This window comes from Rhinolophus sinicus, linkage group LG05 (genome assembly GCF_036562045.2).
Source record: "Rhinolophus sinicus isolate RSC01 linkage group LG05, ASM3656204v1, whole genome shotgun sequence".
Lineage (NCBI taxonomy): Eukaryota > Metazoa > Chordata > Mammalia > Chiroptera > Rhinolophidae > Rhinolophus > Rhinolophus sinicus.
Genome location: NC_133755.1, coordinates 83254954 through 83269433, shown reverse-complemented (window position 1 = coordinate 83269433; position 14480 = coordinate 83254954). Strand labels below are relative to the sequence as shown.

General features: G+C 36.6%; 1 protein-coding gene across 10 annotated transcripts in view; it reads left to right on the top strand.

Moving 5' to 3' along the window:
• Positions 1-14480, top strand: part of SLC26A8 (solute carrier family 26 member 8) — an 80206-nt gene that overhangs the window by 25917 nt on the left and 39809 nt on the right. For 7 of the 10 annotated variants that reach the window (XM_074332851.1, XM_074332853.1, XM_019738821.2 and 4 more), the window contains exons 4-6: positions 5230-5346; positions 6800-6981; positions 14279-14443. In XM_074332851.1, the coding sequence (XP_074188952.1) occupies positions 5230-5346; positions 6800-6981; positions 14279-14443 (464 nt within the window). The remainder of the gene's footprint in view (positions 1-5229; positions 5347-6799; positions 6982-14278; positions 14444-14480) is intronic. The other 3 variants (XM_074332852.1, XM_019738820.2, XM_019738822.2) reach the window with 2 other exon arrangements.

The window sequence follows — 14480 nt, the reverse complement described above, 5'->3', positions numbered from 1 at the left end:
CCTACTGACTCCCACTTATCAAAGGTCCTTCATTTATGGTCAAAGTTTGAGGACATCCTATTTCTAAATTACGAAGTCATCAGTATAATTTGGTACCAAAATAAGAATGGCGTCAGGATGTATAAGTATACCTAGCATCCAGCACAGTATCTAGCACATTGTAAGTACTCAAGATATTTGTTGAATAATAATGATTACATAACTATATGGATGAATTAATTCATGTTACTCTTGCTAACTGACTAAGAGGTGTGTGTTATTTTAAGATATATGAATAATGAAATACTTTGTAGTGTAAATAATTCAAAAGTTTTAATTATATTTGAATAGGTAGTAGCTAATGACTTAATAATTTTCTTTAAATGAAACAAAAATACTACATGGTGAAGACCTTATTAAAAGGTGCTAGATCTTCCTTATAGTAGAATTCTAATTTATCGATGTGAAAGAAAATAGAAAATTACCATTAAGGAAACACCGCAATAATAATTGTAAATAAAATCCACTAACAGGTGTTAAATTTAGTGGGTGAAAGTCTGTAAACCATGTAATAGGTTTTACATATTTTCAAAGTATCTTTCTCAAGCTATTTAATTACTCCACTACTTTACAGTAGAGAATGTGGGAGAAATCACCTGAACCAAGTGATCAATGCTATTGTCACCAGTAGTCCTGGAGGTACACATACGGAGATCACAAATCCTGTGATATGGTGCAGTAAGAAGGACACAACCTCATTTCTATAATATTCTCACCAATAATGTATAACCTTAGTGTAATCATGAGAAAACCTAAGACAACCCCAAACTGAGAGACATTTGACAAAATAACTGATCTATCAATACTCTTCCAAAGGGTCGAAGTCAAGAAAGACAAGTAAAGACTGAGGAACTATTACAGATTGCAGGACTAAGGAAAAAGAACAACTAAATGGATGTGGGACTCTGGATAGAATCCTGGAACAGAAAAAAGAAATTAGCGGGAAAACTAATGAAATTCAAATAAAGTCTTTAATTTAGTTCATTTCTAGTGTTAATTTCCTGATTCTGATAATTATGTTATGACAATATAAAACGTTAACATTAGGGGAACCTAGGTAAGGGGTATATGAGAAGTCCCTATTCTTTTTGTAACTTTTCTGTAAGTCTAAAATAAGTTCAAAACTTAAAAAGTTTTTAAGAGTATTGGAAAGTTTGGAAACTTGGTTTCCCTTCTATTTCTCCACAGCCTAAGCTTAAGTGAGACTGGGCAACTTAGTTCTCAGGCTGTTACCAAGTAATTCTCTTACCTTCCCTGTATTGGTAAGTTATTTGAAACCCTACATTTCAAAAGACTCACTTTTCATGCTACATGTTGCTTACCAAGAGTAAATAGGGGCTATCTAACATTATACTGGAATTCATAGGCAATGTATTAAAGCAAGAAAAGGAAATATAAGGATTATAAAGGATGAAAATAAAACTTTATTATTTATAGAATTATTTTTTGTGTAGAGAATTCAAAAGAACCTACAAGTAAATTAATAGAATTAACACAATTTTATCAAGGTTGCTGGATACAAAATCAATATATCAAAATCACTTGTATTCCTATGTACCTGCAGGAAAGAGAAAATGGGGGAAAAAAATAAAGGTACCATTTACAAAAACATAATAAATATGAATTAAGTTCTAATGAAACTAAGATGTACAAGACCTCTAAAGAGAAACGACATAACTTTACTTAGTAATATTAACGAGGACCTAATTAATTGAAATATAGCATATTCATGGGTTAGAAGACTAAATATTTTAAAATTTCAGTTCTTTCAAAATAGATTTATAGAATCATTAGAATCTCAATGTAAACCCCAACAGGACTTTTTAATGAAACATCATAAGCAGAGTCTAAAATGTCTGTAAATGCAAAAAGCCAAGAATAGTAAAACTATAAAGAAAAGCAAAGAAATTATCACAAAAGTCAAAATAAGGAATACTGCTGTGGGGAGAAATGGAGTTGTGATAAAAACCTGTTTGGTGGTAACACGGGTGTTTGTTTTATAAATATTTACTAAACTCAACACCTATTTTAATGTATTTTCTATGTGTGTATTTCATAATAAAAATGGGGATTACTAAATTAGTTACTAAAAAAAGTAATTAAAGTAGTGTGGTATTGTAGCGATTAACAATTAGGCCAATAGAACAGAAAAGAGTCACATACATTAGTTACATGGTTAATATCAGATGTATCACTATAGGAACAGATGTTTTAATAAATTATGTGAATGAATTGGATTCTTATATGAAAAAACAATTTTTAGACTCTACCTCACACCATACACAGAAATCTATTCCTGGTAGATTAAAGATCTAAACATAAAAGGTAAAACAATAAAGATTTTTTGGAATAATATAGGAGAATATCTTCATGATCTTGAAGTAGGAAATGATTTCTTATACAAGACACAAAAAGCATTCACCTAAAAGGAAAAGACTGATAAATTGAATTAAGTAAAAGTTAAAAATTTTTGTTCATTCAAAGACACCATGAGAATTGGAGAGTGGGGGCAGCCAGATGTTCAGTTGGTTAGAACGCGAGCTCTGAACGGCATGGTTGCCGGTTCTATTCCCATATGGGCCAGTGAGCTGCGTCCTCCATAACTAGATTGAAGACAATGAGCTGCCACTGAGCTGCCAGAGGGGTGGTTGGATGGTTCAGATGGTTAGAGTGTGAGCTCTCAACAACAAGGTTACCAGTTCAATTCCTACATGGGATGGTGGGCTGTGCCCCCTGCAACTAAGATTAAAAATGGCGACTGGACTTGGAGCTGAGCTGGTAACCCTCCACAACTAGATTGAAGGACTAGGACTTGGAGCTGATGGGCCCTGGAGAAACACACTGTTCCCCAATATAAAACAAAAAAAAATGGAAAGCAAACCACAGAACGGGAGAGATCTTTATAATAATATACACAACAAAGGACTTACATCTATAATATATACACTACAAATCTGTAAGGAAACAATAAGGTTGATCAACATTATTGGTAATCAATGAAGTGAAAATTAAAATTAAAATGAGTTACACTCTAACTCATACACACTAAAATTAAAAGTCTAATAATAATAATATCTGTGCTAATACAGAGGTGGACAATGGGAACTGTCATACAATGTTGGAGGGAGGGTAAATGGACAACCATTTGGAAAACAGTTTGACATTTTCTGGTAAATGGCCCAGTAGTTACACTTCAGGGTATGTTATCTCAAGGCACTTCTAAATCTATGCAGCAGGAGACCTGTGTATAAAAATATTCTTAGCAGTATTGTTCATAATAGCCCCAAAGTGGAAACAAAGACAGGAGACTGAGCAAGCCTGGAGACAAAGAGAATGCGGAAGTAGCTGCCTAGGATCCTGAAGGCTTTTTAGTTCTGGTTCCTGTGCCTTTTGTACTCTTAATCAATTTCCTATTTTGCTTACGCCAATTTGAGCAGGTTTTCTGTTTCTTGTAATCAATAGAGATTTGCTTTGAAAAAATGTGGAAGGGGAACCTATAAATTACAAAAGACTTCAGAGACATATCAATCAATATGGAGACCTTATTTGAGTCCTGATGTAAGCACAAACAGTGTAAACGAAAGCACATCATATAATAGCAAATTATTTTTTTAAAATCACCCCAAAACCCACTATATTGGCTTAGGGTCTCTCATGAGGTTTCAGTCAAGCTGTCATTCATCTCAGAGGATCAGTTTCCAAGTTCACGTATGTATTTGTTGGCTGGCCTGGTTTTCTTGCCATGTGTGCCTCTCCATGGACTGCCTGAGTGTCCTTACAAGATGGCAGCTGGAAGGACCCACTACATGTGTGGGACCCAATACAAAATGAAAATGCAGAGCCCCTAGTTCAAAAATCATTCAGAATTTCAAGATGGTCAGAGTAGAAAATGAAGCCAAGTGTGGAGGTTACTTAGCGCAGGGCTCTATGTGACTGCATAGGTCACACACATTTGAAGCCAACTCTGGCAGCCGGTGACCTGAATGAAAGAGAGAGCCAGAGAGCAATCAAAACAGAAGCCACAGTCTTCTTGCAGCCTAATCTCAAAAATGATATTCGATCATTTTTGTTGCAGTCTATCTACCAGAAGCAAGTGACAAGGTCCATCCCACACTTAAGAGGTGGGGATCACACATGGGCATGAATTCCAATTGGCCATTGCAGGTCATCTTAGAGATTCTCTGCCACAACCACCATTTATGAGCTAAGCAGGGAAATGTGAACATAGACTGGATATTTGGTAATGTTAAAGAAACATTATTAAGTTCTTAGGTATGGTGATGATACTGTAGTTAAATGAAAAGACGGTCTTCTTTTAAAAATACATACTGACATATCTACAGATGAAATGATTTAATGTCTTGGATCTGCTTCCAAATCGTATGGAGTAGGAGAGGAAGTAGGGGCAGAAACGAAACAAGACTGGCCATGAATTGACCATTGTTGAAGTGGGCGATGGGTACACGGGGGTTCATTATACTCTGTTTTTGTATATGTTTGAACAAAAGCTTTGCTTATCTAAGACAATACATTGGTTCACTGGACTCGTAACTGAATTCAGATGAGCACACGGGTATGATGTAAGTTGAGCGCTTCTGGGCAGGAGACATCAAAGGGATGACACCATGCATGTTAATCCATTTGCTTCAAAATTTCCTAATTCTCACGGTGCTTTTTAGAAAAGAAAGTAAGTATTAAAGAAAGAGCTAAAGGAAAAGATGAGAGTGATTAGCAAATGGAAGAGAGACAGCACATACCAACCTGGAGACAAGTCAGTTAAGTGTGATTCTTGCCTTGTTCTCCAGCTTTATCTCCAGTCCTGGAGAATTACCGGGATCTTGTACTAAGGCTTGGGGTGGAAGTGAGGCTGCTTCTGAGCTGTTGGAATGAGAGGTCTTATTGCTGTGATGTTTGCTTCCTATGATTAGCGTGAAGACCTCACCGTGAAAGGTGTGTAAGTCTATGATTTAGAACTGAGGTGTAAAAGCGTGTGGTACAATAGGGTAAGAAGCCAGGAATCAAAGGAGCTAATAAAAGGTAGTAATTAAAGGCTGTATGCCAAGGGATACTATTACATACTCAGCTGTATACATAGATCATTTTTATTTTAAATATTCTTTATAGCTTTTATTTAAGGTGACTTTTAAAAGCCAGGCTACCCCTTCTTACTTAAATCATCTTGCTTTTCAGTCCTGACGTTAAGTTTGCTGACAAGGCAACTGATTCCTCCTCTCAATGTCTCATATGCAGCTTTCTGTTCTACGGTAATTTATGTAATTTTTGGATCATGTCATCAAATGTCCATTGGTGAGTTCAGTACTGGAAGCACAGGAGGTGGATGAAGTCCTCGCCTGAGTTATTTACTTATTGCTAAGTAACCCAACTTAAAGCTGTGTTTAAGGTAGAAAGAAAGGAGACAGAGTATGGACATTCTATCCAGAGGGTTAGTGTTCAGATTTTAGAAATGGAACACTTCTAGTGTGTCATTATTAATGTCACCACCAGATAAACAGGCCAGCAAGCTGTTTCCCAGAGGAATTAAAGGACAAAAGTACTCTCTTTGGTGAAATTACCATACAGTGGAATCTGACTGCCCTCAACCAGGAAGACCCAGTAATGATGTTGCCAAAACTCCTAGAGTGGGTCCATCTTTCAGCAGGACCCATAATAACCAAACTCTGTGGGTCTGATTTATAATAATCATGTCAGTTTATTAATTTACAGTGAGAAAATGCTGTCATAGTGATCAAAGCACTCAAATCCATAGGACCAGCACTTTCTTTCTCAGACTCCAAAGTCCACCTACTACTTTATAATTAGAAATGACTGTTCCAGGCACCAAACTAGTTAAAGGTCATATAATCTGCACATGTCCTTCACCGAGATGAACCTGCTAGAAATCAAAGCACAAAATGCCCCAACAGTCTTGGGAAGGCATTGCCATGCACCCAATGAAGAGCCTTTTCCTGGGCTTCCCTACACAACCTACACTGATAATTCTGACGGACACACTGTTGCTCCAGGTGTATTTGTGTGTTCAGCCTGGTTGCCACATTCTGCTTGGTGTGGTGCGCTGCTCTGCCTTTTGTAAGGACAATATCACACATCTTTACTAAGATCCATTAGGTGCTGATTTACATTTGAACATTGAGAGACAATTTTATTCCCGTATTTCCAAGTTCCTGGGGGCATTTCACAATTATTTCCAAATACTGATAGTAAGGATTATTAGAGTTTTGTTTCTGTGAGGTAATTTTAAATTAAGATTTGCCTTTGCTCCTATACACATGTCGATATGAGGACTAAATGAATTTGTGTTTGAAATAGGTTCAGCTCAGTGTCATTTTGCACCTAGTAAATCCTTTGTAAGTGTTAGGTATTACAAGTATTAGGTATTCTCATTCTTATTATTGATTAGCTTTGTTTTCTGATACTTAAACCACCATCTCACCTTTCACCCTCTCTGAGAACAAGCACTGATAAATATTTAGTCAATTTCTCTTTGAATCCCACTTCATATGCCCATAATGAAAGAGGTTAATACCTGGACCACCAAGATCTAAATTCTGTGAGTTGGTCACAGTTTGTGGAGCCAGAGTTCTTTTCTTGCTCTTTCTTACTTTTCAATGGCCACTTTAAAATAAGAATAGTTCTTCCGATCAAGGACAAAATAACATCAGCCATGCCTTGATTTTGTCAGTATCTGTCAGTTTACCTGGACTTAAAACCTCACCTTCTGTCTAAACATCTTTTTCACTAGGTCCCTTCTTCCTTGTGAGTGCTCTGATGATCAATGTCCTGAAGTTGTACCCATTCAACAGTGGCCACCTGATCATGGGAACTTTCATCAAAGATGACTTTTCTAACCCCTTATTCTATATGGCCTATAACAGATCCTTGAGTGTGGTGGCAACCACAACTTTTCTGGCTGGGATTATTCAGGTAGGATCCGAGTCTCTGAACCTCTGAAGAAGAAATAAATCAATTAAATAAATAAATAAATAAATAGGGGCTACCGATGTTCCCATTTCTTTAATTGCTGCTGTTATCCATTATGAGATACCTGGAACTCCCGTGATTTATTTTTGGAAAATTTATGGGATGTGTGGATAGGACGTCTCCTCAGTGAAAAAACTTCTCCCTTGTCGGAAATCATCCACCATTGATTTAGATGAGATATTGATTATTCTCACCAGTCCCTTCTCTAAGATTAAAGAAGAGTCCTGGAGACTATGGTCTAGAGTTCTACTCATGATTTCATGCTTTTAAATTTTTCTTTATATTCTTTCAACAAGAGTAGCACTGATAGGCTTACATGCTATATTTGGGGTTAGTAAGTGTAAGAGTCAGACCTGGGATCCTTTTTCTGCAATGACAGGACCACTGCTAAAGTACAGTAATATCAATGACTTATTAAAATTTCAAAACTCATTTTTGGCAATGTCTTTAATTTTTACTGAGAGTCTACCATCTAAAGCTTTACCCACTGAAATAAAGTCACATATTCCAGACTGATTTCTCTTATTTTTAACTAAACCACTCTCTAGCTAATGTCACTGATGTCCTCTGGGACCATCTTTCATTATGTAAGGATTTATTGGGAGCCTACAAAGGCAGGCTATCATAGAGGGCTGACCCCAGCCCTGACATTTGCCAGCTCTATGAACATACTTAAATTATCTTAACTTTGTGGGCCTTAGTTTTCAAATGCGTAAAATGGGAATAATAATATTTGTTTTGTAGGGTTCTTGTGAGGATTAAGTGAGAGAATGCATGTAAAACACTCAGCCCAGAGCCTGTCACTTAGTAAGCATCAAAAAATTATAATTACTAGGTACAGAGAAATGAATTCGGCACTTTAACAGAGACCAAAAATTAAAAAAGATATAATTCCTGTAGTTTAAAAAAATCAATCTTGTAGAAGACAAAATTACAGGCAAAAGTCAGTAGCCTATTAATTATCTAACTGGCCTTGGGCATGTCCTGTTCCCTCCTTTGAGCCTCACTTTTTCATTTAATAAAGGAGGAGACATTCCATTCCTAGGAAGATGGAATAGATGTACTTTTCTCTATTCCTCCTGCTAAGTACTACTTGAAACCTTGGAACATTATATATAAAACAAATGTAAGAAGACTCTGAAAGGTGGAGAGAAGGCAAACTGGCTTGAAACCTTAGGACACAAGGAACAACACAGTGGTTCCCTGGGTTTTCTTTTTGCTTCATATTTCTCAGTCTGAAGAAACCAGAAATCAAAAATGCCAATAGGTGCAGATGAAAAATAAAGCTCCAACAGAAGTCTGTACTTTATAGCCACAGGACCAAGAAAGGCTAGCAAGACTAAAAACATTTACACAATAACTGATTTACTCCAGACAAACACCAAGAAAAGCCAGAACTGTGGTGTCACCGCCATTCATGCCAGTGAAGGCCAAGTGGGAAGCCTAGACTTCCACCCTCACCAGCTGTAATGAGGTACCCACCCCAACTGGGGTTTTGTCAGAAAAGGAGAGAAGGCCAAATAGAGAGGACTTTCATCCCCACTGGACAGTAATGAGATACCCTTCCTACTTATTGCTGGGGTTGTGTCAGAGAAGTTGTGAAGAGGCAGGTGTTTCACCACCACACAGCAGTAATTAGGACAACTCCCCTCTGCTGTGGTATAATTAGAGGCCACATGGGGAGAAGTAAAGGCATTCCTGTTTCTCCCAGCCAGGATAGTATCAGTGGAGGCCTAGTGTGGAGCCAGAACTTACACCCCTGCCCAGCAATAATGAAGAGTCCCTACTGCCTCAGGTGTCAGTGGAGGCTAAAAGGAGAACCGAGACTTTCACCAGGCAATCACAAGGTGGCACCCTCTCCTTCCCTTAACAGCACTTGTCAAAATATGCTAGCTAAAACAGAAAGTTTAAATAAGATCTAAAGTCTCATAGCATAGTACCCAAATGTGTAATTAAATTGAAAACCAATTGTCATACCAAGAACCAGGAAAATTTCAACTTGAATGAAAAAAGAAAAAAAAAAAAAAGAAACAATAAAAAGATGCCAATACTGAGATGACAGTGATGTTAAAATTATCTGGAAAAATTTTTAAATAGCCACCCTAATAATGCTTCAGCAAGCAATTATGAATATGTTTGAAATCAGTAAAAAACAAACAAACAACAACAAAAAACTATTCTCATCAAATAAATAGAAAATATAAGGAAGAACCAAAATGGAAATTTTAGAACTGAAAAAATATAATAAACAAAATTAAAAATTTGAAGAATGGGCTCATCAGCAGAAGAGAGGAGACAAAGGAAAGAATCAATGAAGTTTAAGAAAAAACAATAGAAATTACCCAATCTGAACACCAGAGAGAAAATAGACTGAAAAAAAAATTAACAGCGCCTCAGGGACAAATGGGAACATAACAAAAGCTCTAGCATTTGTGTTGTAAGAGTCCGGAAAGAGAAGAAAAAATATGGGTCTGAAATACTTGAAGAAATAATAGCTGAAAATTCCCCAAACTTGGCAAAAAGATACAATCCTATGGCTTCAAGAAGCTGAGAAAATACCAAAGAAGATAAATCCTTAGAAATCCACACCATGACAAGGCATAGTCAAACTTCTGAAAACTAAAGATAATTTTTAAAAAATATTGAAAGCACTTTACCTACAGGGGGGAAAACAATTCAAATGACAGCAGATTTCTTATTAGAAACCATGGAAGCCAGAAGGAAGTGGCACAATTTTTTCATTCACTGAAAGAAAAGAACTGTCAATCCAAAATTGTATACCCAGTGAAAATATCCTTTGAGGATGAAGGGGAAGTCAAATGAAGGAAAATTAAGAGAATTTGTTACAAACACACCTACCACAAAAAGAATGGCTGAAGAAATTTCTCTACAAAGAAAGGTAAGGATAAAAGAAGGAATCTTTAAATATCAGGAAGGAAGAAAGAACAATGGAAAGAGTAAAAATATGGATGAATATGATAGATTTTTCTTGTCCTCTTGCTTTTTCTAAATTATGTTTGATGGTTGAAGCAAAATTATAACACTGATCTGATTCAAAATGCATATAAAATTATTTAAAACAATTCTTTTATAAACAAACATAAATGAAAGTATGGTTTTTATACTTTGCTTGAATTGGTAAAATGTTGACACCACCAGACTCTAATATTACGTATATATAATATAATGCCTAGGGCAAGCGCTAAATAAGCTATACAAAGATACACTCAAAACACTATGGATAAATGAAAATGGAATTCTAAAAATGTTCCAGTAGCCCATAGAAGTCAGGAAACAGAAAAAGAGAAATGAAAAACAGAACAAACAGAAAAATGGCAAACTTAAGCCCTAACATACCAACACTTACATTAAAAATAGACATTGACATATTTAAAATATGCTGTCTACAAGAAACATCAAAAATGATATAAACAGGTTGAAAGTAAAAGAATGGAAAGATATAACACACAAATATGAATCAAAGGAAAGCAGGATTGACTATATTAATATTAGATAAAGTAGACTTCAGAGCCAAGAAAATTACCAGAGGTCGAGAGAGACATTATATAATGATTAAAAAAAAATCACTCTATCAAGAAGACATAGCAATCCTAAGTATGTATGCACCAAACAACAGAGTTACAAAATATGTGAAGCAAAAACTAATAGAACTGAAAGGAGTAATAGACAAATCCACAGTTGTAGTTTGAGACTTCAACAGCCGTCTTTTAATAATTGATGAAACAACTACACAGAAAATCAGCAAGGAAATAATAAAACTCAACAACACTATCAACTAAGGGGATTTAAGAGACATTTACACAACACTCCATCTAATAACAGAACACACATTCTTTTCAAAGACCCATAAAACATATACCAAGATAAACCATATCCTGTTCCATAAAACTAACCTCAATAAATTTAAACAGGGGCCGGCCCAGTGGTTCAGGCGGTTGGAGCTCCATGCTTCTAACACCGAAGGCTGCCGGTTCAATTCCCACATGGGCCAGTGGGCTCTCAACCACAAGATTGCTGGTTGGACTCCTCGACTCCCACAAGGGATGGTGGGCTCCGACCCCTGCAACTAAGATTGAACACGGCACCTTGAGCTGAGCTGCCGCTGAGCTCCCGGATGGCTCAGTTTGTTGGAGCGCGGGCTGTCAACCACAAGGTTGCCGGTTGGACTCCTCCACTCCTGCAAAGGATGGTGGGCTGCACCCCCTGCAACTAACAATGGCAACTGGACCTGGAGCTGAGCTGCGCCCTCCACAACTAAGATTAAAAGGACAACAACTTGACTTGGAAAAAGTCCTGGAAGTACACACTGTTCCCCAATAAAATATTGTTCCCCTCCCCCAATAAAATCTTTAAAAAAATAAAATAATAAGATAAAAATAAATTTAAACAAACTGATATCAGTGTATTCTTTGACCATACTAGAATCAAACTAGAACTCAATAACTGAACATTAACTGGAAAATCTCCTAACATTTGGATACTAAACAACACACTTCTAAATAACCCATAGGTTGAAGAGGAAGTCTTAAGGGAAATTTTTAAAAAATGCATTAGGGTCAATGAAAATAAAAAATACTAAAATTTGTGAGGCACAGCTAAAGCAGTGCTGAGAAGGAAATTTATAGCACTAAAATGCATACAGTAGAAGAAAGAAAAAGTCACAAATTAATAATCTAAGCTCCCACTGCAAGAATCTAGGAAAACAAAAGCAAATTAGATCCAAAACAAGCAGAAGGAAGGAAATAATGAAGAACAAAAATGAATAGAGTTGAAAATAAGAAGGTTTACATATTGATGATTCCTATGTAAAATTCCTGTGACAAAATTGTAGAAATGGAGAACATATTGTTGCCAGGGGTTAAGGATGAGGGTGGAGGTAGGAGGATGGAAGTTGAGAGTAGGGATGGGAAGTGAGAGACAAGTAGAGGTTGGCTATAAAAGGACAACAGGAGGGATTCTTGTGATGATGGAATTATTTTTATATCTTGGTGTATCAATGTCAATATCCTAATTGTGGTATTGTACTACAGTTTTGAAAGATGTTACCATTGGCTGGAAACTGGGTAAAGAGTGCATCAAATCTCTCTGTTTTGTTTCTGACAGCTGCATATCAATCTACAATTATCTAAAATAAAAACTTTAAATTTAAAGAAGTCTGAACTAGATGATAATATCTAACATTTGTTGCCATGTGCTAGTCATTGTTCAAAGCACTTTACGTGTATTATCTCACTTGATCCTCACGACACCCCTTTTTGAGGGTGGGTATTACTATGGTCCTTATTTTAAGGAAACAATGGTATAATGAGGTTAAATGAATTGCCCAAGGTCACATAGCTAGCTCTCAGATTGGGATTCAGGGTCTGGGTGATCTACCTCCAGAATCTATGCTCTAGATAATTTTAAAGTGAAAACTAAATAAAAGTGAAGAGTTCAATGTCAAAAGAATATCAAATAAAAGAATAATCTTTAGTTGGATTGGAGTTGTCTGGGAAGGAAACAACCATTTATTGAGCCTTTCTTTCATTCATTAACCATTTAGTACTTGCTTTCTGTAAGAACGGCAGATAGGTTTCATGTCACAGGCCAACTCTGACTGAAAATTGCTGCCTACAAAATGATGTTAACACAGATTTTGATGCCACGTAACAGCTGAGCAAGAAAGAGTTTTATGGTTAATTGTAGATATTTTCCATTTACAAGCTGGAAGGAAAGGATGGCAGGAAGAATGAGTGATACGTATTTGCACCTGTCACTATTTTCAGATTTGAGCTGCGTGTTTTACATGTGTTATGTAATGTAATCCATACAAAACACTGCATGTTGAGTATTATTCACAATTTGTAGGTTAGAAAACTGAGGCTTGGAGTTTAATTAACTTGTTCAAACTCACACAGCCAATGGATGGCAGAGCCAGGAGTAAAGCCAAGTTCTCCATCCCCAGGAATCATGCTCTTTTCGTCACACCTCCTGAAGGAGGGGAACTTTATTAAGCTCTTGAAAGAGGATGGACATGGATCAGCAGAGCTGGCAAAAAAAAAAAAGGGGGGTGGGGGGTGCGTGCATAAGCACCAAAGTAGAAATCAGCCAATCACAAAAGACAGGAAACAAGATTGGCCTGATTAGAGTAGAGGAGTTTATTGGGTGGTAATGACAAGAGATTAAGGGAGACACAGCACCCAACTGACTGGAAGACTGAAAACAAAGAGCTTTTAAAGCGAAAAGATTTACTCTTCCAAGTTTGTTTGTTTTCTGGGAGCTTCTAATACAGTGGTGACAATAGTAGGCTTCAAGATTTGTTTTCCTTTCCCTGTCTTCCTCATTGGGCTGTGCCAGTTTACCTACCCTCTTAAGGGGGTTGGGGTTCACCCTTTATCCATCAGTTTTCCAATTGTGTTTTTTATTACAAATGCTGGGCACACATATTGCAAAAATTTCAAATAGTAAAATGTATAAATGATAAAGTATTGCCACCAACCTTTAATTCCCCAAAAGTAACATCTGTTAATAGATTAGTGTCTATCATTTAGATCTTTTATATGTTTAGAAATATATATATATATAATTTATTTTATTATATATTACACAACATTTAAAATATATATTTATATATTATATATGCATATGTACATGTAAAATACTATGTTTTATATATATATAACATATATATATATATTATATATATATATATAAAATATATACGAAATCCTGATGACAGAAATTCAGTTTAATCATTCTTAGTAAAGATAAGAGTCAAAAACCAAGAAGTTTGAGCTGGAACTCAAGTTTTTTCAATTGTCTTTTTCTTTGTGAAAAGCTACATTCCTCAAAGGGATATTAACGTCTCCAGGAAAGGGCTTTCTATCAGGGCTTCTAATGAAAGAGCCTTTCGAAAGGCAAAGGCTTGTTCTGATCACGTTGTTACTGTTAACCCTAAGTCGACATGCTCAGTAGATTCTAGGGCAAGAAATGAAGCTTAAGTGCCTGCGAAGAAATAAGTGTGGTCTAGTGCTTGTAGGGAGCCTCTGAATGAACACCAAGGACCTACCTCATCTCATTCATTTCAGTTGATTAGAGAAAGAGAAATAGAAGAGTAATCAAAGGGGCCTAACCTAACGTTTGTCTTGGAAACACCCTGGAGAGAACCTAATTGGTATCACGGCTGGTTTGATGACATTCTGTCTCACTGTGTTTTCTTTCCCGTCTGAACCCCCTGCAGCTATCAATGGGCATGTTGGGTTTTGGCTTCATTGCCACTTACCTTCCAGAGGCTGCAATCAGCGCTTACCTGGCTGCCACGGCACTACACATCATAGCATCCCAGATGACTTGCATCTTCGGGATTATGATTAGTTTCCACACTGGTCTTGTCTCCTTCTTCTATGTGAGTAATTTCTACCCTCACCCCTCCCCTTGCCTCC